Consider the following 24,608-nt stretch of genomic DNA (forward strand, 5'->3'; position numbering starts at 1 on the left):
GTTGAAAATGATTCTGAAGTTTAAGGCCTCAAATTACTTTTCTAAGAACCTTGTAAAAATTGATGACCAAACATTATGCCAAGCATTTTTCATTAGCTCCTTAACCCTTCAAAGAAACTCTTTAAGAAAGTGGTTGTTTTTTACAGATGGGTAAACTGAAATTCAGGAAAGTTAAGCAGCTTTCAAGAGGATTCGTATTTAGTAAGTGACAGAGTAAGATCTGATTCCTTGCTCCTGCCTATTTGACTATATTATGGCAGCCCCTACAAAATTCACGTCAACCTTATTTATACGGACAACATGTAGCTGGTTTTCCGAATTTACGTGTTCAATCATAGCTTCTTGCAGGCAGTGCTGACTATAATTAGAGTGTGCTAGTAGCTGAGATTTGCAGGCGTACAACCTTGTAGTTGGGATAATATAAAACTCCCTCACCCCACGGAGACCTGCCACTTCTCTCTCCTTTCCTGTTATATGTGGTCACCATGTGCCCTGGTGGCAAGGAAGATATTGTCACCAGCAATTACTCAGTGGGGCATGGATATTAAGGAGGAAATTTCCATTAGGTAAATAACTGTGAAAGAAGAACCCAAAAGAGGGGGGAGAAACTCAAGCCCAGGCTCCTGTTACACTGGCCGAATACCTTTGGCATCCCATGCTTGCTGAATATCATAAAGGGGTCAGGGAAGCTGATAGGAGACAGAACAGAGGGACACAGTATGAATTTTTCCCTTGCCCCGTCCCGGCATCTACTTGAATTTCAGTTATATAAAATCAGCTGTTCAGAGCCAGGCCCTGAACCTGGGCTAACTTGCAGTGTCTCCTTTTTTATAAAGAATGAGATTATTTTTGGAAGGTGGGGTGTTGATTCGCAGTGTGTGTGCTCTTCAGTAGAACTGGCATCTTGAAGTGCTTCTTAGATTTTTTAATCCCCTTGCTGAAAATATTTCTTTAGAGAAATTGATGACTTTACTTTGGACTGTGGCCGGAATTCATGAAGTGTGGTGTGTTGAAGCGAAAGAAGGGGGAAAATCATTGTCTTTGCACATGTAATAGCAGATTTTCTGAAGGACATTCTGTTCCTTGGAACCTCTCAACTTAGTCTGGACAACATTCACTTGAAGCCTTAAGTATTTTGTGGACTTGAAATTGCTACAAAATGAGCAAGATTGACTTAAGTCTCTGCAAATGCTCCTCCTGGTGTTATTTATAACAAGTGAGTTTAAAATGATGTTCAAATTATCTTCCAGTTGCTAGTGGCTTTCCCAGTTTAAGAGCCTAACACATGCTCCCTGCTCTGATGCTTTTATAGCTTCTGCTTTACTGGGGGGGGGGGGGGGGGGGGGCAGACCCTTTTCTGTAGAGTATCTCCCTGACTCCACTACAGCCCTGCGGAATGTTCCTGTTTTTCATATGAAGAAATTGAAGTTTGGATAACTCAATACTATTTTTATTGAATGTCCCTTATGTGTCAGACCCTGTGCTAAGTGCTTTACATGTTTATCTAATCCTTACAGCATCCTTGTAGGTGATAGTTTTATCCTCATTTTGAAGATGAAGAAACAAAGGCTCACAGAGGTTAAGTTACTTATCCATAATCTCACAGCTATTAAGTGTCACAGTCAGAACTTGAACTCAGGTGTGATTATCTTTCTGGTATGCCACATACATACTTCCTGACCGAGGTCTTGAGGGAAGGAGGCAGAAACCACTTCTGATTTCTGATTCTCAGTTTTTAGCCTGGCACACAGTAGGAGTTGCACATGTTGGATTGCTTGGTTGACTGACTGAGTGCATAGCTGAATTGTACTTGCTCATATCCTGATGATTTTCAGCCTTTCCCTCAATGCCTCTGGGGTTCTTTCTCCTTTGTCTGAATTATCTGAATATCTACCTCAGGCTTCATTTGTCATAAGACATTGAGGGGTGGGGAATGAAGGATGTTGGGGACCAATCACTCCCTATGTGATGTTGTAGCTCTAGTCAGTATCTCTGTTCAGTTTTGATGATCGTGTTCAAAGTCAAGGACATGAGTAAAAAATAATGTTTCCCAGCTTCAGAGAAGACCAAGGCTAGAGAGCACCCATAACAAGTGCTGCTGGAGTCCCCTCCCTCTCTGCACCCAACGTGTTCCCATGCTGTCTTTGAGGGAGAAATAAGGGATAGGGTGTGGTTTACCTTCCCACTGAGGTGGGAATGAGAGGTGGTATTAAGGATGACTAATTTAGGTACTCCCATAGTGAAAGGTGACCACACTTTATGGTGGCCTGGATTCAATATCAGAACTCAGTGGGTTGGCCCAAGGCCCAGCCTTTGACCACTGCATCTATTATCTAGATGGCTTTGGTTTAATTCCTATGAAATTCTCTCCCAGTAAAATCTGATTAACCTCTCACCAGTACGGGTTTGGTTGGATCACAGAGATCAACATCTACCCAAGTTTTCTGAGTTCTCAAAGCTGCATTTTTAGTGCTGAAGAGAGATTGCCTGTTAATATCTTCATATCCTTTACTTTTTACTTCCACGTGACAAAGGACAGGTCCAGTTGGCTTGCACAAGTAAGCCAACTTACTTTAGACAGAGAGGTGGGAATTCAGACAGAGGTTCTACGGTAAGTTGAGTTAGGTGTAGGTACCTTTCCATGGCAAAGGTGAGGCACCTAAGAAGCATGTGGAAGATTCTGGCATTGAAAGGGAAGATTTAAATCTCTTAAGTCATCTTAACCCATCCTCCTTGGGTCAAAATGGTGTCTTTGTACAGTGAGCACCAAGGAGCCGGTTGGTGCTAGAGGTGCTGAGCTGCTGCACCAGAATCAGTTGGCAATTAAGCTTCTGGCATAGGCTCACTCATAAACCTTGGACATTAAGCTTGTTTAATTGGCAGGGGTTAGAAGAAGGAATGGTACTGGGCAGTTTGCCTAGATTTTTCTCTCAAGGGGAAAAAAGTGTTATGGGATTTTTTACTTCTCCTAGTCAGCTGTAGAAATAGGTAAAAGAGACCTTAACTTAATCTTCTTCCAAGGAAATGATCTATTCTCAAGGAGGGTAAGAGCTTGAGTAAAATGGGGAAGACTTGAACAAGACCCTGAAAGGAGCTTTGGTGCTCCTGGGCGTCTTCAGGTGGAGCACAGGCATCTTCAGGTAGAGCAGGTGCCTCTCGGCATACTTTAACCAGAGAAGCATGACAGGGATGTGTGATCTCTCTACTTCTGAGGCATCAGGAAGAAGCATTTTTGCCCAGACCCTGAATGAAGAACACTGGCAACCTACATAATTCTAGAACATAGCAGGGACTCTTTTTCACCCTTTCTGAAACAAGGGTTACATTTTCATCTGTCTAGATTCCTGCTTATAGTTCGTATTCTGGGTTCTTGTTTCTGGCTGTTTCATATATATAATTGATATTTTCCCAATGAGACTGTCAGCTCCTTAAGAATAAGACCTAAGGCTATTATTTGTTTGTATTCTCAGCGGTGCCTAAATCTGTGCTGGGCCCAGAGTAAGTGCTTAATAAAGACATTCCACCTTGGGTTGTAGATCACACACTGTGTCAGAGATGGAAAAGATTTGGGAAATTATCAGGTCCAACACTCTAATTTTATAGATGATGCCACTCTAAAAACTCACTTTGAAGGCTAGTGTTTATCTGCTGGAAAGAGGGGTTTTGTTGTTGTTGTTGTTTTTGGTTTTTAATGTTAAATCTTATTGCAAATGACCATACTTCTAAACCTTAGAAAGACCTTCTTCAAACAGTGCAAGATGTTCCTCCTTGGACTAGTAGCTGACTAATAACAACAGTAAGAATGCTAACTAGATGCTAGACCTGGGCCGTCGTCACTAATCCTTCCAGCCACATGACAGCGTAGGTACTATCACCATTCTCCAGATGCAGAGTGAGGCTCAGAGGTAGGGAGCCTTGCTCAGGGTCATGTAGCTACCAGAATGGTTGAGAGGGGACTGCAGCCCAGTCTCGTGGTTCTTCTGCTATACTGTGGATGCTCTTAAAAGGGATCCCTGCGTAAAGCCCCTGCTTAGTAATTCACAGTGCTGGCTTTGCAATATCCTGTGGTGTCTCTGATTGCCCTAAAGGAAATTGTAAAATTAATTTTCATTCACTTTAATTCTCTAATTAGATGGGAAATATGGGGCAGGTAAGGCAAAAAGCAAACAAATATTGATAGAGATTGCAACTCCAGAAAGGTCAGTAATCACTGCTCTCGATCATGAAAGCATTTAGATTGAGCAAAATGAAAGAGTAATCCCATAGCTTGCCTTGGGAGCCACTGCTTTACATAAAATTGCTGTTTCTTCCTCTAGTCCTCCTTCTGTGCCCAGAACTCCCCTGTCACTAATGTCAAGAAGCCTCAGGACTGATGGTTTCCAGGGCAGATCTGATCTGTGTAACCCACACACACGCCCTTGCCAAATCAGAATGAAATAGGCCCCAGATGGCTACCCAGTATGCTGGGTCTTCCAGGCAAGCTCTTGCCTTGACTCTTTCCACTGAGCTTTGTATCTAAATAACATTCCTGTGAGTTTTCTAAAAGGTTAGTCCTAGGTCATTGGCACTTAAACCACTTGTTTTGGTAGATCTTTCCTGAGAAGGTTAATTATGTATTTGATATCCTTCTCTTTTTATGCCTGAATGATGAGGATAAGTACCCTGTGGTTTATTAACTGTCACTTTAAACCTTCTCAAATTGTCTTGTGACAAAACAGAGTTTTATGTCCTTTTTATCCAGCTTTGATGGATGAGATGGCTTCTCTGGTTAAAGTATGCCAGGATAAATAAAATCTCTCTGATTTGTGGGAGAAAATGAGTTTGCATTTGAAGTCATGAGTTCAAGTCTACCTCTTCCCAAGAAAGATGACCTAACCTGTTAATCTTTTCATCTACTTAATTTTTTTCTTTTGACAAATGAAGCTTGGCACCTAATGGGTACTCAGTAATTGTTGAATGAATGAAAGAAGGTATTACTTGAGGAAGGTTGAGCTCTCCAGAAATTTTTATTCCAAACTCTAAAGCATTAATCTGACACATTTCCTGTTTTGAATCCCACTGATTCTTAGAGCAAAGAGCCTGTGTCCTTACCATCATAGAATCCCAAAGCTTACCTCTCCTCCCCCAAGACCATTTTGTCATGCCTTTAATTTTTTCAGTAAATTTTCAGTAGTGTTGTGGAAATTAAATGTCATTAGTGATGTTTAGCAGTTGCTTTGTAAGCCTTGTATCCCCCACTGTAAGCATCCCACAATTCGTATGTGTCCTGTGTTTGAGAACCATTGTCGTGGGGCACACAGTATATGTAATTCAGCAATTAATCTCTCTCTCTAATTGGTATTTACTGAATCCTAGCTAGGAGCAAGGGAAGGTATTTATTTAAAATAATTAAAATATTAAAAATAGTGCTGAGGCTTTAAAACTTCCCCTTATGTTTTTAATTCATTCCAGTTTGCTGGGACGTTATCAGACGGCTTAGGGAAGACCATGGACAATCGGCATCAGTCAGAGCGGGAATACATCAGGTACCACGCAGCCACAAGTGGTGAGCACCTCGTAGCAGGCATCCATGGCTTGGCTCATGGTAAGTCACATGAGAGCATGCTGTGAAAGAACGGCTGTTCTGCCACAGTCCCTCAGAGGTACCTTTGCACCCATTCAAATGCAAGTAGAATAAAAGCTGACAGCAGGGGAGATCCACATACCAGAGAGATGTAGGTGATGGCATGTGTTCATCTCTGAATTTGTTTGAATTCTGACTTTTAGTGGTTTAATTCTGACTCATTTGTGTGTTATTGCATTTTTCTCAATAACCTCTTGGCATGGCATTGAGGGCCTTTGCAATATAAACCCAGCCAATTTTTCTAACCACTGTCCCCCAACCACCCTGTGCTTCAGCCACACACAGCCATGTTCTGCTCCCCAGACATGCCTCCTAGTCCTTGCTCACTCATGGTCCACCACCTTCCCCTTCTCTGCCTCATTTCCTTGCTTTATCAAAATCCTGCTCAACCTATAAGTCCCAACTCAAATGACATCTCCCCAGCTCCACTGTCCCAGTTAGAATTAATGACAGTTAGAGTACACATGGCAGCTGGGTATGTCTTGGTCTCTGATAGATTGTGAGTGCCGTGACAGCATAAAGACCATTTTGTGTTCACCTTTGTACTTGTATACCTCACGTGACAGCCGACAGATAGCTCATGTTTAGTTATGGCTGGTAAACTGAACCAGAAATTTGTGCCAGATCCTTGGAATTGTCTGAAGCTTTCAGAGTCGTATCAAGACTGATCAGTCTTGATTATCTGCATTTGGAGGAAGAGGAAGGAGTATAGATAATTTTAAAAAAAATTATATTTGTGCTTAGGACACAATGTTTAGGGCAGAGTTTTTGTTTATCAGCTTTCCTGATGGTGAGGTTTGGATCAAAATGCCTTTGCTTTTCCTAAGGCTGCTCAATTGTAAAGGGAGCAGCCCCCAAGGAGACATCAGGCTAGAAGTAAAATTTGGCTGAAATCCATCTGTTTATAGACTTTAAAAGTTGACCATCAGGTAATCATTTGGGGTTAAAGATTTAATCATTCTTTCTAGTAACTGTAATGACAGTGCATTAGACTATTAGAGGGCCTTTTTTTTTTTTTAGGAATATAAAATGCTTTGCTATGTATAATTGCCTTTATCTGTCCAGCATCCTGGGGATGTGGAGATGGCTGTCCTTACTTTCTAGATGAACACACAGTGTGTTGAAAAAGTGGGTGATTGTTTCAAGGTTGCAAAATCACCGTCAGCCAAGGATCATTCTGATAATATGTACAGGAACCAGTTAGGCCGATCTAAGACCAGGAACCAGTGGCCTCATCTAAAGAAGGTCCATTGAACTCTGGGTTATATGAAAGCAGTAGCCTGGAGTGAGATTCTTTTTCAGGGTGAAAAGACCGTTAAAAGATAACAAGACTAGAATACACTCAATCTCCTTGGTTTAAAATATTAGAGTTGTGCTCAGTTCTCTCTGTAGGCCCTGCCTGACCCGGGTCCAGTAATATTCTGTCTCTCAGGTCCGGTCTGAACCCCTGTACTGTGCATGCTCTGCCAAGAACTTCATTCAAAAGGTTGGGAAAGGGAATATTGCCTCACTGGAGCAAATGGACCCAGAATCCAAAAGAAACGCTGTGAGTTGTTAGTACATTCTCACCCAAGGAGTTTCCTTTACCAATTTATCTCACTAGAGCTGAAGAGTCTAGAGAGCTTGCTCACACCCCCACTGTCAGAGGGTAAACATCCTGAGAGTGTCCCTGGCACAAGTCCTGGAAATGCTCCCCGGACAGGGCTGCCTTTTCCCCGCAATGCCTGTGACCTCTCCAGCCTTTGCCAACTTCTGGCTACTTCTCTTTCAGCCATTGCCGTCAGCTTTCATAATGTTTGGACTGTGTTTTTGACCTAGGTTGATATTTTGAACTGACTCCATTGAGGGTCCCAGCTAGCTTTGGCAGCTTTTGGGGGTGCCCTTCATGAAGACTTCATCATTTGCTATAATTACCTATACCTGATTTCAGCAAAGCGTACAGTAGCTTTTACCCCATTTCAAACATTTGGTGGTGTGTATGTTTGATTATTTCTCTGCCTTATATTTTATAGGATCCCAACTTCTTCTGGCTTTCCCCAAGAGCCCTAGTCTCCTATTGATTTAATTCCTATCATGTGTGTCTTCTCCTGATTGCCCATATGCTGCCCAAGCTCTGGAATGGAAAATGGCCTCCTGTTAACCTCTCAGCTTTTTTTTTTTTTTTTTAAACTGGAACACACTTCTGACCAATATGTAATATATATCCTCTGACTCTGGACTTATTGGGCAAATATGCTGCATCTTCTCTCTGTGATTTGGCCTTTCTGTGGCCTGTCTGGCACAGAGATTAACAGAATGCCCTTAAGTTATCATTTTAGGTACATGGAGTTGAGGGGTTTGGGGTTTGGCTTTAAATGCTTTTGCTTTTGTCCTTGGCCAGGTTACAACAGCCCCTGTCTTTTTCGCTAGGTATCATTGGTGGATTGACCAGTGTTATAACTTCAACAGTGGAAGGTGTGAAAACAGAAGGGGGTGTCAGCGGTTTTATATCTGGCCTTGGGAAAGGGCTTGTTGGCACTGTGACCAAACCAGTGGCAGGCGCCCTGGATTTTGCATCAGAAACAGCTCAGGCGGTGAGAGACACAGCCACACTCAGTGGCCCCAGGTCAGTGGTCATGGGGGGAATGACTTTTGCAATTTCTAGGCCAGGTCTCCTCCTTCTCTTAATGCATCCTGATGTGTTTAATCATATTCTTTCTGCCTTAATTATGTGATTTTTAATTTGAATGTTTAGAGCTGAAATGTCTGACCTTCCTATTATAAACATGAGAGTATTTCAAAAAGGCCGTGGAAAAATAGAATTAAAAGATAACGTGAATCTTTCCATGAACTTTTTGAATTGCCCTCGTCCGTGAAAATAAGACACAAAAACCTGGCATGAGTTTTTCCAGATATATATCTACATGTATATATCATACTATGTTGTTTTTCTTCATTAGAGAGATCAGAAATAGGATTACACCCTTACAAGCCTCCCCTGTTCACCAAGCCAAGTGGACCCCCAGATGCCCATGAGTAAAACTATGAGATTGTAGGCTGGGTCCCTATTCCTGTGTTCCATGGTATAGTTCTAGAATCCCTGCAGTTGTAGGTCACCACATGGGTCTGTTCTTTCTTAGTTTTCTATCCACTTGAAAGTGCCAACCAGTCCCCCAACCTTATAAGGAAGATATCTCTCCACCCCCACCTCTAGCTAGCAAGTCAGCAGTTCTGCTGTGGGATGCTGTCTTATCTTGATACCAGCTAAGGCTGAATATCAACGACAGCCCATATGGCTCCAAATCCTACAGAACCCAACCACTTTAACTTAGCTATTCGTTTTATTGGCCTATTTTAGCCTGCTTTTTCCAGAGTGACTAATTAGGGATTCTTATCAACAAAGGGTATAATGAATGTTACAGTTCCCAGCCAAGCTGGGCTCCACTTAAGCCCAGAAGGATTTTTCTGCTGCCTGGATAATAGGTTCCCCGAGTGAATTAGTGTGCCCTTTTAGAATGCTTGGTGCCTGGGCCGTGTCCACACCCTATTGCTCCCTTCAATAGGATTTGAAGTGAAATTGTCCCCAGTTAAAATGGATCCATTTGTCTGTCACCAGGAAACCTTACTGATGACACATTACTGCAGTAGGGGAAATGCTTAAGATTGTAGACTGTGACCGTGTAATGCATTCTGCCAGAATGCCTTCCATCTGGAAGCAGCTGCTTTTTAAAAAAGGATCTGTGGAGTTTACTTTAGTTAAGTCACATTCTATTCTCAGATACAAAGCTAAAGCCATCCTTGAAGTTTTTTTGAAGCATTTATGAAGTTTTGGGGCAGGAGGTAGGGAGGCTTTAAAAGTATTTCCAGTTAATTTTCCCATTTCTATTCAAAGCCCAAGAAGTCTATCTCCAGTATTTATTTAAAACAGTAAGACCTAATGAAATATGAGTAAAGCAGAAGACCCTTAAGAATTCCCAAAGAACCATCCTTATTCTTAAAATCCCAAAATGGTCAAGGGATTGATTGGTTTGTTTCAAAAAGGGTTTGAGGTACATGTGTTAAAATTTTAAAAGATTATTTGTGCTATAAAATTGAATGATGTTGACTAGAAAGAAATCACTTGAGTTTTGTATATTGTCAGTTTGGAAGTCTTGAGATTTTGCATTCTTTTTAGGAGCACGAGTATGTAGCCATGGTTGCTTCAGAAAAAAAGGTGGTCTTACCGTTTTTACCAGTTGTCCAGCATTTACATAGAAGGTTTGATTTAGTGTCAGCCAGTACATATGTGTCATTTATTCATTTCCAGTCAGTAAATATTGATTGAAAATTCCCTATGAACTCAGGGTTGGGAATATAGCAGAAAGCAAGACTGTCCCTAAGTCTCAAAGAGCATATAATCAAGCACGGCAGCAAACATCAGACAATCACATAAATAATTATTTGCTAAAATTGTGATAAATGGCACAGAGGAGGTTTACAGGATGCTGAGAGACTGTATGATTACAGAAGGAAAATGGCTAATCTAGTGGTCAGTAGAGTCAAGACAGGCTTTTCTAGGGAAGTGATATTTGAGATGAAGCCTGAAAGTATAAATAGGAGTTGGTCAGGTGAAAAGAAGAAAGAAAAAGGGAACCACGTGTACAATACCAGAAGGAAGAAACATATCACTTAATAAGTGCCAGGCACTGTCTAGATGCCTTCACACATGGGATCTCATTTAATCTGCATACCTCAGTTACAAATGAGAACAAGACGGTTCAGAGAAATTGCATGGCTTGTCCACAGCCACACAGCTGGTTGGCGATGATAGAGCCAGACTCAGCCCAAGGCCATCTACTGACTCTAAGCCCAGTACCCCTGCATTATGCTGCACTGCCTGGGCCTGGCTGGTCCTTACTGGATTTCCCTCACACGTATATCAGATTCACTTAGTGTCAAGGAATGGCATGCTATACAATGTCTTCCCTGATGACTCAAGGTTTATTACCCCCAGCAATTTACTCATGGTGCTGAACCCTGACATGATTCAGCATCTTGGCCAGCTCTGCATTTCTCTCTCTGGTTCCTCTGGCCTGTCAGCTTAGATCTCAGCAGCAGAGCCCATGCCCTCCATGATGAGCTTTGCTTGGTGCCTTACCTGATGAAGGCACTGTGGAACCATTACCAGTCAGCCCTGGTCATTCTTTATCACAGCCGGTGTAGAGGAGGCACCTGAGATACAGGAAAGTTGTATAGTTTGCCTCTGAGCAAATGGTAATTAGGCAATCTAACTGAAGTTTAACTGCATATTTCCTGGAACAGTTAGCTATCTACCTAACCATTCACTCCTCCTAGAAACAAAAGCTACAGTGATCAGTGAGGAGCAGCCAGATAGTCATGGGCCTGTGGACATGGAAGCCCAGAGGAGGGGGAATTAAGCTTCTACATCTCTTCTCTCTTCCTGGAGTTGCCAGGAGTAGGAAAGCCATAGCAGAGAAGTAACCAGAGGTGAGTGGGACATAACACTAGATCCATGCTAATAGGGGGCCTCAGTGGATCACAGTGTCCTTTATTGCAGTTGAAAAGCACTACAGATTCTTGTGAAGGGATAAGTAGTTGCCCTTTTACCAGTTTCTCTCAGTCCATTTGTCCAGGTCCAAAAGCAAGGTTATTAATGAGAAGCCATGTGTTAGAGACAAAAGAGCATGTGACCCAGAAAACAACAGAGTCCCAACCCCTTCACTTATTAGCTTTGGGTCCTTGATCAAGTCTCTTAGCCTATGTAAGCCTCAGTTTGTTCATCTATAAATTGGGGATAAATATACCTGTCTATTTTTTCTGCCTCTCGGGGGTTTGGAGCTCAACCAGAATTATTTTAATGTGGAAGTTATAAAGAACTATACAAATGCTGGGCAATATTATTTTTGAGTTATATTAAAGGAGCACAGAGATCCTTGCAGGTGGAGAAATGTTTCAGTACCTTAAAGGTTTGTTCTGATGGCACTGTGATCTCTTAGGAACATACTAGTTCTACCCAGGGGATAAATCACCCTGGTTTCTTGGAAGTGAGTTATAACCATCTCCAACCATCTCAGTCGATTGAACAGGATCCAGGGGTGTTACTCAGGGTTTTTCCCCACTGTTTAGACAACAGGGACTAACAAATGATTTGAAGGGATTAGAAGTGAGATTCTGACCGAGGGCTGACCTGAGCCCAGGGACCAAGCCAGGAATAGAACCCAAGAGTCCAAGAGTTCTGCCTCTCTGAGTCTGCACTTGGAATGAGACTTTCTGCTTCCTTTGTAATATTTCATCCAAGTGAAGGCTTAGATCTTAGCTTCTCTGTTTTAAATGACCCAAATTTTAAGCAGATGATAGCAAAGTAAGCCATAAAACTGTGAAAGAATACTCCTTCCAGTAATCCATCTGAAAAGTGGCCTTACAGGAAACCTTGGCTCCTTTTTGTGTTTATTTGAGCATGATTTTATTTATAGGGAACCCCCCTCTTATTTTCTTTTAGATTAAAATACTTTCAAGTTCCTTTCCTTGTTGGAGGGTGCAGGCATTCCAAACAGACAACCACCTAACTTTCTTCTGAAATTTCTATGCAATCTAATAGTCCTTGGGAAGGCAGGTGGGGGTGGGGAGAGGAGAGGGCGGAGGACAGCAGAGCCTTTGGCCTCACCGTGAATGTTGTGGACTGATATCCCCTGCGGCATTTGTTCACTGTGCAAGTATGTGTGGCTTGGAACTGAAATAAGAAGCCTCTTCCAAGGCAACGTTCTGCTGGCTCAGGTTGCATCTTCTCGTCTACGTGTATTGGGCCACATTTGTCTGTTCCCAAGTAAAGTTTACAGAAATGGCACAGATGCAGCCACACTTGTGGTGCCATTGAAGCCATGTAGAAAAGCCTGCTGCCCTCAAACAGAGCAGGCCAAAGCAGGGCGCCAGGCCTTGAGAGAGCGCCTGGTTCTCTGCAGACATGTGTTGGTATCTGAGGGAAGTGTAGAAAGCTACAGGGACACGGGAACAGCCATTTCACAATAGAAGGCAAAAATACCTTTGAAAAGAGAGGAGTGTCTGACTCTGGGCTGTTTATTTGCTTGTTTGTTATAGACTTTGGGGTGCATGACATTTTAGGAAAGTAGCAGATGAAGATTTATGAAGCTCGGGCCATGAGGTTTCCTCCAAAATATTTCTTTACCTTCGTAGTCAAGACCAAGAAAGTGGGGGGAGAAGTGGGAGTTGGCAGAACTTGAAATATTTAAACTAATTTAGCAAAGCTTAGGAGTGTTGGAGCTTATCTCATTTAAGTTAGATAAGGAAGAAGGGGGAATTTGAAGGATAATGATAGATCAGTGTTTAAGAATATAGCCATCAGGACTGATAATGCTCTGGAATCCCAGGACCCTTGTATTGTGCATGCAGATGTATAAATTCCAGTTGCTCTGAGAGCTTTTGAGTAACCTGTTTTTTAGTTGATTTCACAGAAAAGATTTATGGTGGTCATATTTGACTTTTTCAGTAAAAACATTCCCTAGATACCACCCCAGATTTGTTAAAGACAATTTCCATTAATGGCCTCTTAGATGTGAAATTGAAATGGATTTCTTAAGGAAAAGCCCTTTTTGTTACAGTGTTTGCACCTTACCCAGGAGAGCCTGAATGAAGTCAGGTTGGACAAGTCAGAAAAAAGTCAACAAAGAGAACCTAAGAAATGCTTCTGCTAACTCTTTCATTCCAGTTTGGCAATACTGCTTTAATTATTCTACTCTGAAAGCAGCCGTTTGTTAAACTTGGTATTACACATAGCACATCAAGCAGAATTGGTTTAAATTGAGCTTTTAGGGAACTTCCAAAGGAAAAATCTAATAGAAATTAAAATCTTTATTAGGATACACCAGTGCTCTCATTTTTTTCCACCAGTGTTCCGTTTAGGGCAGAGGAGAGTAGACTGATATCTCATGTATCTGGGAGCAGAACAAGTTCAGCGTTTCTTTGAAAGTTTCTGTTTTCTCTTAAAACTACAAATGGGTTTTATATTTTATTCCACATTTGCTTTAATAAGACAATATTTTTAATTGCTGTCCAGTAAAATTAACACTTCAGAAAAATACACCATGTCATCTTGTGGCTACTGCTTCATACTTGTTTAAGAAGTTCACACATACTCCTTCCAGATGAGTCCTGTAGGCTGTAGTGTCATTGATACAAAGACATGTATATTGGTAAGGGTGAAAAGCTGGGACTTAGTACGTGTTTGATCCTGAGGCTCTGTTTCTTATCTTTGGGCATATCTGTCTATTGACTTGGGGCAGCTGATGTATTAGTTAACATGTCGATTTCATCATGAGAAGGAATTACATTTTAGTGGAAACTGAAAAGTTATTGCTCTGTCCAACTGAAGAAAAGGGACTGTCATCTCTCTTCTCTGTTGTCCAAAGGTGACACAGTGGATATAGTGGCAAGCCACTATATCTTCTGCTCACCCTTGTATATATGTATGTATGAGATGAGAGCCATATATTCTCACTTCCTAGTCTTGCCAAACCAGGTCTTTGCAAAGAATGCTTGAGGGTAGATGGGTCATTTTCTCATTCCTCTCTACCTAAGCAACCTCAGAAGAAGAACCAACATTAAGAGCTGTGTTAATGGCATTGGATGTCTCACTTGGGTCTGAAATTAAGCTGATGAAATTATAGGTTAAGATATTTTTAAGAAACAACAGTCCTTTGTGCCTTATAAGTTAAAATTCCTCTCAGACACAAGCAGAGAAATCTTATTTTCTTAGATAGACTTCTTCCCTCTTGCTGAACTCTAAATACTCTACTCTCCTTTCACTCAAAGGCCCCAGACGATGCTATTCTCATTATAACCTAACTTATGGAAAGCTCACATCTATTGCTGGGGGGGAAAAAAAAAAAGCAAAGTGTGTGTTCATGCACACACATATTTGAGAACAGTCTTTCCATTTCTGAAATCCCATGACTCATTTTCATGCAAGATTATCTATTAGAAAAAAAAACCCACTTTTTTGGTCATGGTACATTTTAATCATTTCTAGAAAGAAGAGCATCTAATTTTTGCCATTTTTGGCATGCAGAGATGACTGACTTCATGGAAATGGCACAATCCTGCTTCCAAAAGTAAAAATCAACTGAATTTAGTACGTCTTTAAAGTCCAGTCCTTGTATCTTAACCAATAGGTCTTGTGCAAAGAAAATAGAATGAAAAGTGTAGTTGCTTACTGATTTTGGCTTTTCCATTTAAAAATTAAATAATCTAGCCATTGTTAATCTGTAGTCCGTCCGTGTTTGGTGAATTCATTTTTAAAATTCTGGAGTGACATCTAATCTTATATACATGAGATACATGTTTGAGATTTTTGGTTTGAATTTCAAGAGAAACAGAACAGTATTTATATTTCTTCCTGAGAAAAATTTCTATCTTGTGCATTAAAGAATGAGGAGCCACGAACTGTTTGTGGAACTCCTGTGACAGCTTTGGATTTACTTCTTAGGTTTTGATGACTATCCTCTGTCTTTCATGGTTTTCCCTTACAGAATCATCCATCTTTGCCCAGGATGAAATTGGAGTCTTCCTGTAAGAGAGGGTCCTGGTTTGACTTAAGATCCTCTCCTAGAGAGTTTCAGATAATTCTGAGACACACAGTGGACATATGGATCAGTAGGGAATTAAAGACTTAGTATTATATTACAAATAATAGTTTCTAAGCTTTGGGAGAAGGAAAGGTAGGTTTGGGTGCTATATAATTCACCCTGTGTTTTCATGCCCCAATCAATACCTTTATCTAGTATTCTCTTTGTAGACTGCCTCTCAAAGACAGGTTCTTGCTAAATTTCTCATTGATTTGTCGAATAGAGAAAAATAAGATCTAATTAGCAAAACATTTTTATCACAATATACTCTGAAAGAGTTTTATTATAGTGAGCTTATGTAATTCAAATCAGGTTAACAGTGTTACTAATCTATATCCTTAGTAAATGTACTTTAATACATGGAGGAAACTGATTTCTGATTACTACAGAATTTGTACATATGGGTCTTTTTAGAGAACAGGGTCTCAAAATATGGCCTAGAGACTCCTGGGGAACCCCAAATCCATAATATCAAACCTACTTTTATATATTCAAATATTTATATATGAATTCATAGATATAACAATTATATAATAATATTCTTTAATGTGTACAGGGCAGTTTTCCAGAAGCTACACAATATGTGATATTGCAACAGATTGAATGTAGAAGCAGATAGGAGAATACAGCTGTTTTTTTGTTAAGCAAGATTTAAAGAGATTTGCAAAAATGTAAAACAGTGCCACTTTTCTCATCCTCATGATTCTGTGAACATGCTGCCAGCCGACAGATACACCTGTACCTGGTTAATTTTCTTGACAAGCTGTTTTTTTGAAAATATGGTAATGATCCACCGTCTTGCTGTAAACAGCACATATCGGCAATGGTGGATCAATGTGGATTAAACTACAGGAGCCACTGTTACGTGGTGTTCCACTTTGGCTTCCTGCCAACAGTTGTCAGCCCTCCTGGTTTGCTCCTGACTTTTACTAGATTTCTTGAAGTAACAATTGGAAAGATTTTATCACATATCAGAAAGACCTCTTATAAATAATTGACCTAATTTAGTCCTTTGCCTTAACCTACCATCCCAATAAATTTTAACCTCAGCAGCATGGTAAATACAGAGCAGATTACTTCAAAGTGCAAGGTCCATCTTGTCAAAAGGCCACTGGTTGTGTTAGCACTGCCCTGACTCTTTCAGGTAATTGAGAAAGGTGTATCTATTTCAGAGTTTACTTGCCAAAACCTCAGCTTTCTACTCTAGCAAAGCTGAAGCAGGACAAACCCACAATATTTGGATAAGCTCCTTTGAACTCCTTGTAGAAAGCAATTTTTATGAGGCAGTTGTTCTGTGTTAACACCAGAGACAGCTCCTAGTAGATTTTCCCTAAACATACTTCAAACATCGATAATGGCAGGGGTGACCCAAGCTGTATCATAAAATCCCGAGGACTGCAGAAAACTTCAAAGGGGAGTCAGAGCAAAACCTCACCTCTCATTATGAGGAGTATGGGTCACGGAAATCCTGGCTAGAAACCACCATAACCTCACTGTGTAATGCCAGCATGGACAGAGGGCGGGGTTCCTCAGTTTCCTGGACTTTACCAGTTGACCCCAACAGCACAATTAGGGTAGTAATAACTGGCACCTGCCCACCTCCTAAGGCTTCACAGGCGAAATTACCACATGTAAAGTGCTTTTATATCCCTTAGTGAAAAGATGCAAACCTCAGAGGTTTTTGTGTTTTTGTTTGAGCTGTTGAGGGGCCCCATTAATTCATTTATTAATTCATTAATTTAGCCGGTTCAGAGTTTAGCCAGCTCTGATATTCAGAGCCAGTTGCTTAGTAAGTATAGGCAAATTGACAGTAAAAATTTATTGATTGAATATTTAGCTCCTACTATATGTATTCTAGTCATATAATAGGTATTAAGTACTGAAAATATTTAAATAATTGAGGACAGACTGCTTTGAAGAGTCTTCCAGGTTCTTGAGAATCACCAAGCTGATTGTTTTGTGTGTTTATATATATATATATATTTTTTTTTTTTTTAAAGATGACCGGTAAGGGGATCTTAACCCTTGACTTGGTGTTGTCAGCACCACGCTCTCCCAAGTGAACTAACCGGCCATCCCTATATAGGGATCTGAACCCTTGGCCTTGGTATTATCAGCACCACCCTCTTCCCAAGTGAGCCACAGGCCGGCCCTTGTGTGTTAATATTCTTAAGTCAGTCTTATATGTTCATTATAGCACGTTTCCTAGAGGTTTCTTAAAGTACCCCTTTACTAGTGATTTGACTTGCTGTTTGTTTTTGAAAACAACAAAATTGCATTAGCATTATGGTGGCGGGGACGGGGGTGGGGTTGTTAGTTATAGGTGTGTTTTTTTCCTACTACATTACCAGGTCCATTATTGCTCTTTCAAAACAAATCATTATAGTTTTACTAATTGTTTGTAAAATTAGCTAATGATCCTTTGATTTTTTCAATTTTTCTGTACACTTTGTACATATTTAATAATTGTATTACTTAGTATCTATTCTGCAATTTAAAAAGAACAGTGTAAAAACCGATGATTTTTGACCTGAATTATTTTGCTTGAAAATTTTTAATTAAATTTTATTTTATCAAAGTAAATACATGTTCACACTTTTATTTATTTTTGTTTATTTATTTATTTATTTATTTTAAAAGATGACTGGTAAGGGGATCTTAACCCTTGGCTTGGTGTTGTCAGCACCACGCTCAGCCAGTGAGCTAACCAGCCCTATATAGGATCCGAACCCGTGGCCTTGGTGTTATCAGCACCGCACTCTCCCGAGTGAGCCACGGGCTGGCCCCCTTGTTCACACTTTTAAAAGTCAGAGACTTTCTAAATGTCTGAAAACGGAAGACAGCAATCTCCTGCCCCTTTTTTCCTTATCCCTGATTCCTCCTTCCACAGAGGCAACCACTTTCAACACTTTTGACTATTTCTTCAATTTGGAGATATATACCTCCATATTTCTAAAACAGACAGATTGCTATTTTTTGACATCATTTGACTTCTTATTGCAATACACCCGTGTCCCCTCTCCCCATTTTTTATTTATATCATCCTTTCCGGATAAACCAGTATTCAGTTCTTATGTTATAAATTATGACTATGTAAGTAACATTCCCATTAAAACCACATAGGTTGCTATGATTGTGCTTCATTTTTTAACTTTTTGGTTTGTGTTTTCTCCCTGGGGTTAGCAGTTGTTTTTAGTATTGTTGTTTGCTTAGTCTTCTATATGCATATTCCTAATTTATCCTCAGATGTTTATTTTCACCTTTTTTTTACCCTGTGGTTATGTTTTGCTATGTGACTGTGCCAATTGTAGGGTTATGGTCATTTCATAACTAAAGACTAAGTTTCCATTTGTATTGTTTCATATGCCAGGCAGGGTCATCAGACCCCTCACATGCCAGGCTGGGTCATAGACCCCTCACATGCAGGTCCACAAGCTAGGTGATTGGGAAAGATCCCAGGAGCCCCTGGCAGACGACCCGAGCTCAGTACTCAGCAGCGGCGGCGGCCTCTTGGGGCATCCTGGGGGCACTGACAGCAACAGTTTGCAGCAACAGCCTCCAGCAGCAGTAGTGGCTTCCCTGTGGCCCCTCCCACCCACCCCCTGGGGGCATCCCGGGGGCGGGTGGGGGGCACTATGGATCAGAGCCACTTGTCCTTTGCACATGCACAATTACGTTAGACAATAACCGAGGAACACCTGGGCACACATGCATATTTACATCAAATGCTCACCAAGATTCTGAACATCTGAGGGACCCTGACCATTTTCCTATACTTTCCCTACAGGTTAGTAACTCCTTTTTCTTTTTTTAAATTTTCTGTCTATTGCTCATTTATCCACAAACCGTGCTCTCTCTTTTTGAAATGCATTAGATATCTTATTGGTTTCATTATTTTTCTTGGAAATTCTCCCCCTCCTTGCTCTTATCTGGCCTGGTTACTCTCTATATCCATTTAGAGCTACTGCCCTAGTACTCTGCTGAATTTCTTTTTTTCATTTATTTGTTTTGGCTTTTTTTGTTTGTTTGTTTGTTTTAGTGAATAGGGACAATCCTCAGGTGTTTGGCAATTCTTGGCTATCTGTTCTACTTCTATTTAAAGATAAGGCACTAAAAAGCTGATTGGGAGCTCTCTGTGTGGAGCTCAGGGGGCCTCACCATGGAGTGATCAGGTGGGGACCTGTTGATCCTAGTCTTCTATTGAGCAACAGGCTGAATGGGGGTCAAAGAGGGGACCTGTGGGTCTAACTGCTTCTCATACAGACTCTTAACCAATCTTTCTATTTTCACTACTTGACATAGATGCCTCTCTTTTCATCCTTTATGCCCGAGGCCTTCAGAGATGCTTGGTGCCTCCCTCTTTCTGAAATTTAGCAGGTTCTACCAAACTAATTAGCTTACTGCTTTGTTGCTGCTACTCCCTTGGGCTTAAATTTTAGCACTGCATGTCCATCTGCTTTTCAGCTTTTAAAATAATGTTGACACCTCCTCTTTATCCTTTTGGATTCATGCCATTTGTATCCCTTTGCTTTTATTTTAGAGGGATCTCTGGACTAAATCTGTCGTATTTAATCAGAAGTCCTATATTTAGACTTTTTACTAATTTATTCATCCTTTCTTGATGTCTTTTCCCCTCCACTTCCAACTAGTAGCTCCAAATTACTGTGGTTTTGTTGAAATTCTTATCCATTTCTGCTAAAACATCTTTCTAAGTTTGGTGATATTAATAAATAATAATAACATTACTGCTAACATTTTTAAGTTTTACTATGATCCAGGCATGGTTCTATGTGCTTTATATGTATTATCTCATTTAATCATCACAACAACTTCTGGACAACATCTGCTTAAGCAATCTATGGCCCTTCTTTCCCAGAAAGATTTAGAATGCATCTGGTGAGAAGACTTTGCTAGTCCAGCCACAAATTTGAGCCTGGTATCAGTCTTTAATCTCTCGTTCTGTGTGTTGTAAAGAAACAGGTTGTAGAAGGCTCTTGTCAAATCCTAGGAACATGAAAGAAATAGCACACCCTATGGTAGTGACATGGCCCTGTCACCACCCCTCATTGAACCATAAAAGCTATTCAGAGGGGCCGGCAGATGGTGAGCGACTGTACTTAGATCCTGGGTGCTGATGGGTGTTTTGTAGTTTCCAAGGGAAGTTGCTGAAAGTTTTCTTATCTTGACACTCCAAGGGCAAGAGGTCTTTCTTCAAAGAGCAGTGCTTGTTTCAGAAAGAGATGTGGAAAGAACGTAAAATCACAGGCTCTTCCCCAGCTCTTGAGAAGAAATGGGAAGGAGCAGTGTCACAGCCAGTGTGAAGAGAAACCAGGCATTTGCAGGAATCAAGAAGGGGCTCCCAAAGCACTGTTTGGTCCCCACATCAGTAATACAAGGTTAAAGGGGCCCTGGATATGAGTCATTATACGGCTCTCTCTTAGCTATGGCCTGGAGCAGGTTTTTTCTCCTCTTCATCTCTCCAAGGTGAAATTCTTTGACTCGTATGGAATAGGGATAATAATGCCTTCGTCAGTGGGTGGTCATAGGAATTAAATTATACAGTGTATATGAAGCCTGGCATGTGTCATGATCAAAAAATGGTATTGGTGTTGATATTCCTTCCTGAATATAGAATGTTGAGTGAAAGTGAAACAGATTATGTTGATAGCTTTTACTTATGCCCTATTCCTGAAATATTGCTGGCCACTTGCTATAGTGCTAAGACAAGAGTTCGTATGCTTTGCTGGGCTTTTGTTCTTCTCATTCTCTTTCTTTACACAAAATTGTTAAATTCAGGCCTACAGACCTGGTTGGAATTGCTGGGTGGAGGGACTCACCTGGGCTCTCAGCCTTGGTGTATGAAAACCCTACAGAAAAGGTGTGCAGAGGCCACGAACTTGCTCTGAACCCACTTGTGAGGAGCAGGTGATCCCAAACTATTGTTAGTGTCTGCTGTAAGTGATATGCCTCTGGGTTCGAGCAGAGTTCAGCCAAAAACCCCACATGACATGGAAATCTGTCCTGGAGCCAGGTTTGTCGGGTAAAAGTTATGTAGCGAATGTCTCCAAACATTGGCATCTGTTGTCTGCCGAGGGTAGGACAACCGAGAATGATGGACTGCTTATGGAAATTAGGATGGGGCATGCGACCCTGGGACAGCTGACAAACTGTTTCAGCCACTGCTGCTCATCCAGCTTTTTTGATAAACAGCTTAAAAAGCATTACTTGTTTTGGAAAGCATTCTTCAAAAATGGCTATATTTTCCAGACGCATAACAGTCCACTCTTCAGTATTGTTTAAGGATTTTGAATTGTAGAATCAGATTCCTCTTCAGTGTAGCTGTTGGAACTACCAAGGGCTTATCTGTCTAACTTCTGCCAGGACAGTCTCACAACAGTACTATCATGTATGTTGGGGACACCTGTGTCTGTTTTAAAAAAAAAAGTTTTCTTGGGTTCAGGGCTAAGAAAAAGTGTTTCTTTTCTTTCTAGCTCAGTTTGGTGGGCTATCTGAAACATTGCTTTCATCGTGCACCCTTTATTTCATGATGTCTGCATAATGAAAGTCAGAGATAACTGTGGATTATTGTAATGCTTTGAGCCTTTGAAAGCGAACTTTCTCTAGATTATATACATTCACTTTCTAATTCATTTCAGACCTTATTTGTCCTATCCCCAGAAATTTAACAGTTGCCTTTTGAGCCTCCTGGGAGATATTGGGTGTCATTGGGCAAGGGAGGTGGCTCTTGGGGGAATGGTATTTAGGCTAGGCAATTTCTGTGGCACTTGGACTCATCTAGGCCACAGGATAAGTACGAAGTGCTCTGGTGATAGATTTCTTAGGACTTTGTTTAAGTCTAATGTACCACAATTTTTTTTTTTTAAGTTTCGGGGTAGGATTCATGGGATTTTATTCTTATTCCCAAAATGCAGTAGCGAGCTGACAAAGCATGGAATGTTCTGATTTGTTGTGTTGATGTGACAGCAGTTCCTGTTTTTTTAACGTGTACGTATAGGATCTGTTCCTCCTTGACTCAAATCTCTGTGATCAGAATAACCTATCTGCATGTTCCCTTTGAGTACTGGAGGCAGCTTAGCCTCTTGGCAAGACAACAGGATTGCAGATGTGAGACCAGAACCCTGATTCCAGTACTGATACTACTCTACTTTGTGGCCTTGCGCAGATAGCTTCTTTTCCCCTCCTCAGGTTGTTCTCCCCTCTGGCAAAGGGGGAGAGTGTCATTCTTGACCTGGTCTTGTCTGTGTGGCTGATGATAACTAGTGTGATTCCTTGTTGGGGGCTCCCTTCCTAGGGATGGCTCTGCCATTAGGGAAGAAGCTGGATATTGGGATGAAGAAGCCCATGCAGGATGTATGAAAGCTGGATGATGTTTTCTAAAAACAGAAAGGCACTAGGTTAATCTGAGGCTATATAGTGCCTAAAATATTCTTTGGCAGCTTGTGGTCCTAACGCTGTCCCCAGCTGGGCTTAGCACCATTTAAGTTGGTTACATCTAATCCTCCCAAGGGGTTGAGTCAGTGGCCAAGTCTCCTTACCACTGCTTAACCCCTCTCTCTGATTTCACCTCTGGAAAAATGACAAAGTGGCCCCAGACATAGCAGGCTAGGTCACATGGATGGAGTGTGTCAGCACAGCCTACATAAATACAATGTCCAGGGAACCTGTTGTAAATGAACCACTTCCCACATGCTCAATCATTGTGGAGGTATTTAGATGTTCACAATGACTTTTGGCCAAGAAGTCAATGTAGAACAAACAAACAAAAAGCTCCATAGGCATTTTATAGAAGAATGGATCACACATCCATTTTGGTGTGACAAAGCAGATTCCAAAACCTATTTCCTTTTAGTTCCCAAACCCATGTCACATTAGTACTTGTTAGTCCTGTCCATATGCTAGAGTAAATAGCAGTGTCAAGCAGCTCATGGAAAAGGCAGTCCTCAAAACGTATGGCAGAGAAAGCATGTACCACAGTGAGCCTGCTGCTGGCAGCTCTTGTGTACACCAGCTCCTGCGTCTGATTTGTGAGTAACTTGTGTTCCTGCATTTTTGGAGTTTGGTCTCTTTGTTTATTTATGATTGGTGTGTTCCTAAAATATTGTCATAAAAGTGATCCTGAGATAGAAAAAGTCCTCAGGAAGTAGGGGCATCAAGGTCACTTTATAAGTTCTCAAAGTCTGTCTTGGCCCATAATAGAGTCTCACTCTCAGGGGTAGGTCCAGTTTTCCAAATTTTAATATATGAGAGACTCTTGATGCATCTGGGCTCATGATGGGCCAAACTAGGCCTTCTGTAGTCCTTGTGTTATACTCTGACACGTACTGCTGATTCATTTGTGTGTACTAACGTAAGCAGTGCGATAATGTGAGTGCAGGTGCTTTTATAGATTGTCCTGGGAGAGGTGAGGTATTACTAAGACTAAAGATTTAATTGAAACCTGAACATGTATATGAATAACTAGAGACAGAGTGAATGAATTACACATTTTTCTTGAGAATTTCCTAAATTAGCTGACCTAACTTTTTCTTGCCTCTTGTTTTCTGGCATTAAGTAGTTTGTATTAACACTCTATTTGTAACAAACCAGAACAAATAGTATACAGAAGAATTACCATAGACAAGAGGGATACTAAATAGCAAGAGACAGTGTTTTCTGTGTGCCATGAATGAACGGATCCTCCCATCTACCTCCCAAAAGGTGCTTGAGGCTTTGGATCAGCACATTCACGAACTCATCTCTAAACATCAGCACAGTGGACAAGGAAAATTTGAAAATATATTCACAGTTTCCATTCAGAAATATGTGGCTTACTTTGAATGAGAAAGCACAATTTTTCACCTTCAGATTGAACCAGGCTCTGATTTGAAACAGACCACTGGCTTCGCTAGACTCTCAAAGAAGTCTGCCTCTACCCAGAATTGAAAAGTGCCTGAGGGCATGTAGTTGCTGGTATGGGATTTCTGCCTTTTTTGTTGTTGTTGTTCTATTTTTGGCTGCTGGCCGGTATGGGGATCCAAACCTGTAACCTTGGTGTCTGCATTTATTTATTTATTTATTTATTTTATTTATTTATTTTTTCTTAATTTTATTTTGTCGATATACAATGTGGTTGATTATTGTGGCCCATTACCGACACCTCCCTCCCTCCTCCCTCTCCCTCCTCCCACCCAACAATGTCCTTTCTGTTTGCTTGTCATATCAACTTCAAGGAATTGTAGTTGTTATATCTTCTTCCCCCCCCCCCCCGTTTTTATTTTTGGGTGTGTGTGTGTAAATTTATTTACTTATTTTTAGCTCCCACACATAAGTGAGAACATGTGGTATTTCTCTTTCTGTGCCTGACTTGT

At 41.0% G+C, this 24,608-nt stretch overlaps 1 protein-coding gene across 6 annotated transcripts in view; it reads left to right on the forward strand.

Annotated features, from left to right (window-relative positions):
• Positions 1 to 24,608, forward strand: part of VPS13D (vacuolar protein sorting 13 homolog D) — a 256,779-nt gene that overhangs the window by 197,791 nt on the left and 34,380 nt on the right. For 4 of the 6 annotated variants that reach the window (XM_063104869.1, XM_063104870.1, XM_063104871.1 and 1 more), the window contains 2 exons: positions 5,452 to 5,584; positions 8,033 to 8,228. In XM_063104869.1, coding sequence (XP_062960939.1) covers positions 5,452 to 5,584; positions 8,033 to 8,228 — 329 coding nt within the window. Of the gene's footprint in view, positions 1 to 5,451; positions 5,585 to 7,055; positions 7,170 to 7,635; positions 7,804 to 8,032; positions 8,229 to 24,608 lie in introns of those variants that run through there. The other 2 variants (XR_010024193.1, XM_063104873.1) reach the window with 2 other exon arrangements.

This window comes from Cynocephalus volans, chromosome 8 (assembly GCF_027409185.1).
Source record: "Cynocephalus volans isolate mCynVol1 chromosome 8, mCynVol1.pri, whole genome shotgun sequence".
Taxonomy (NCBI): Eukaryota; Metazoa; Chordata; class Mammalia; order Dermoptera; family Cynocephalidae; genus Cynocephalus; species Cynocephalus volans.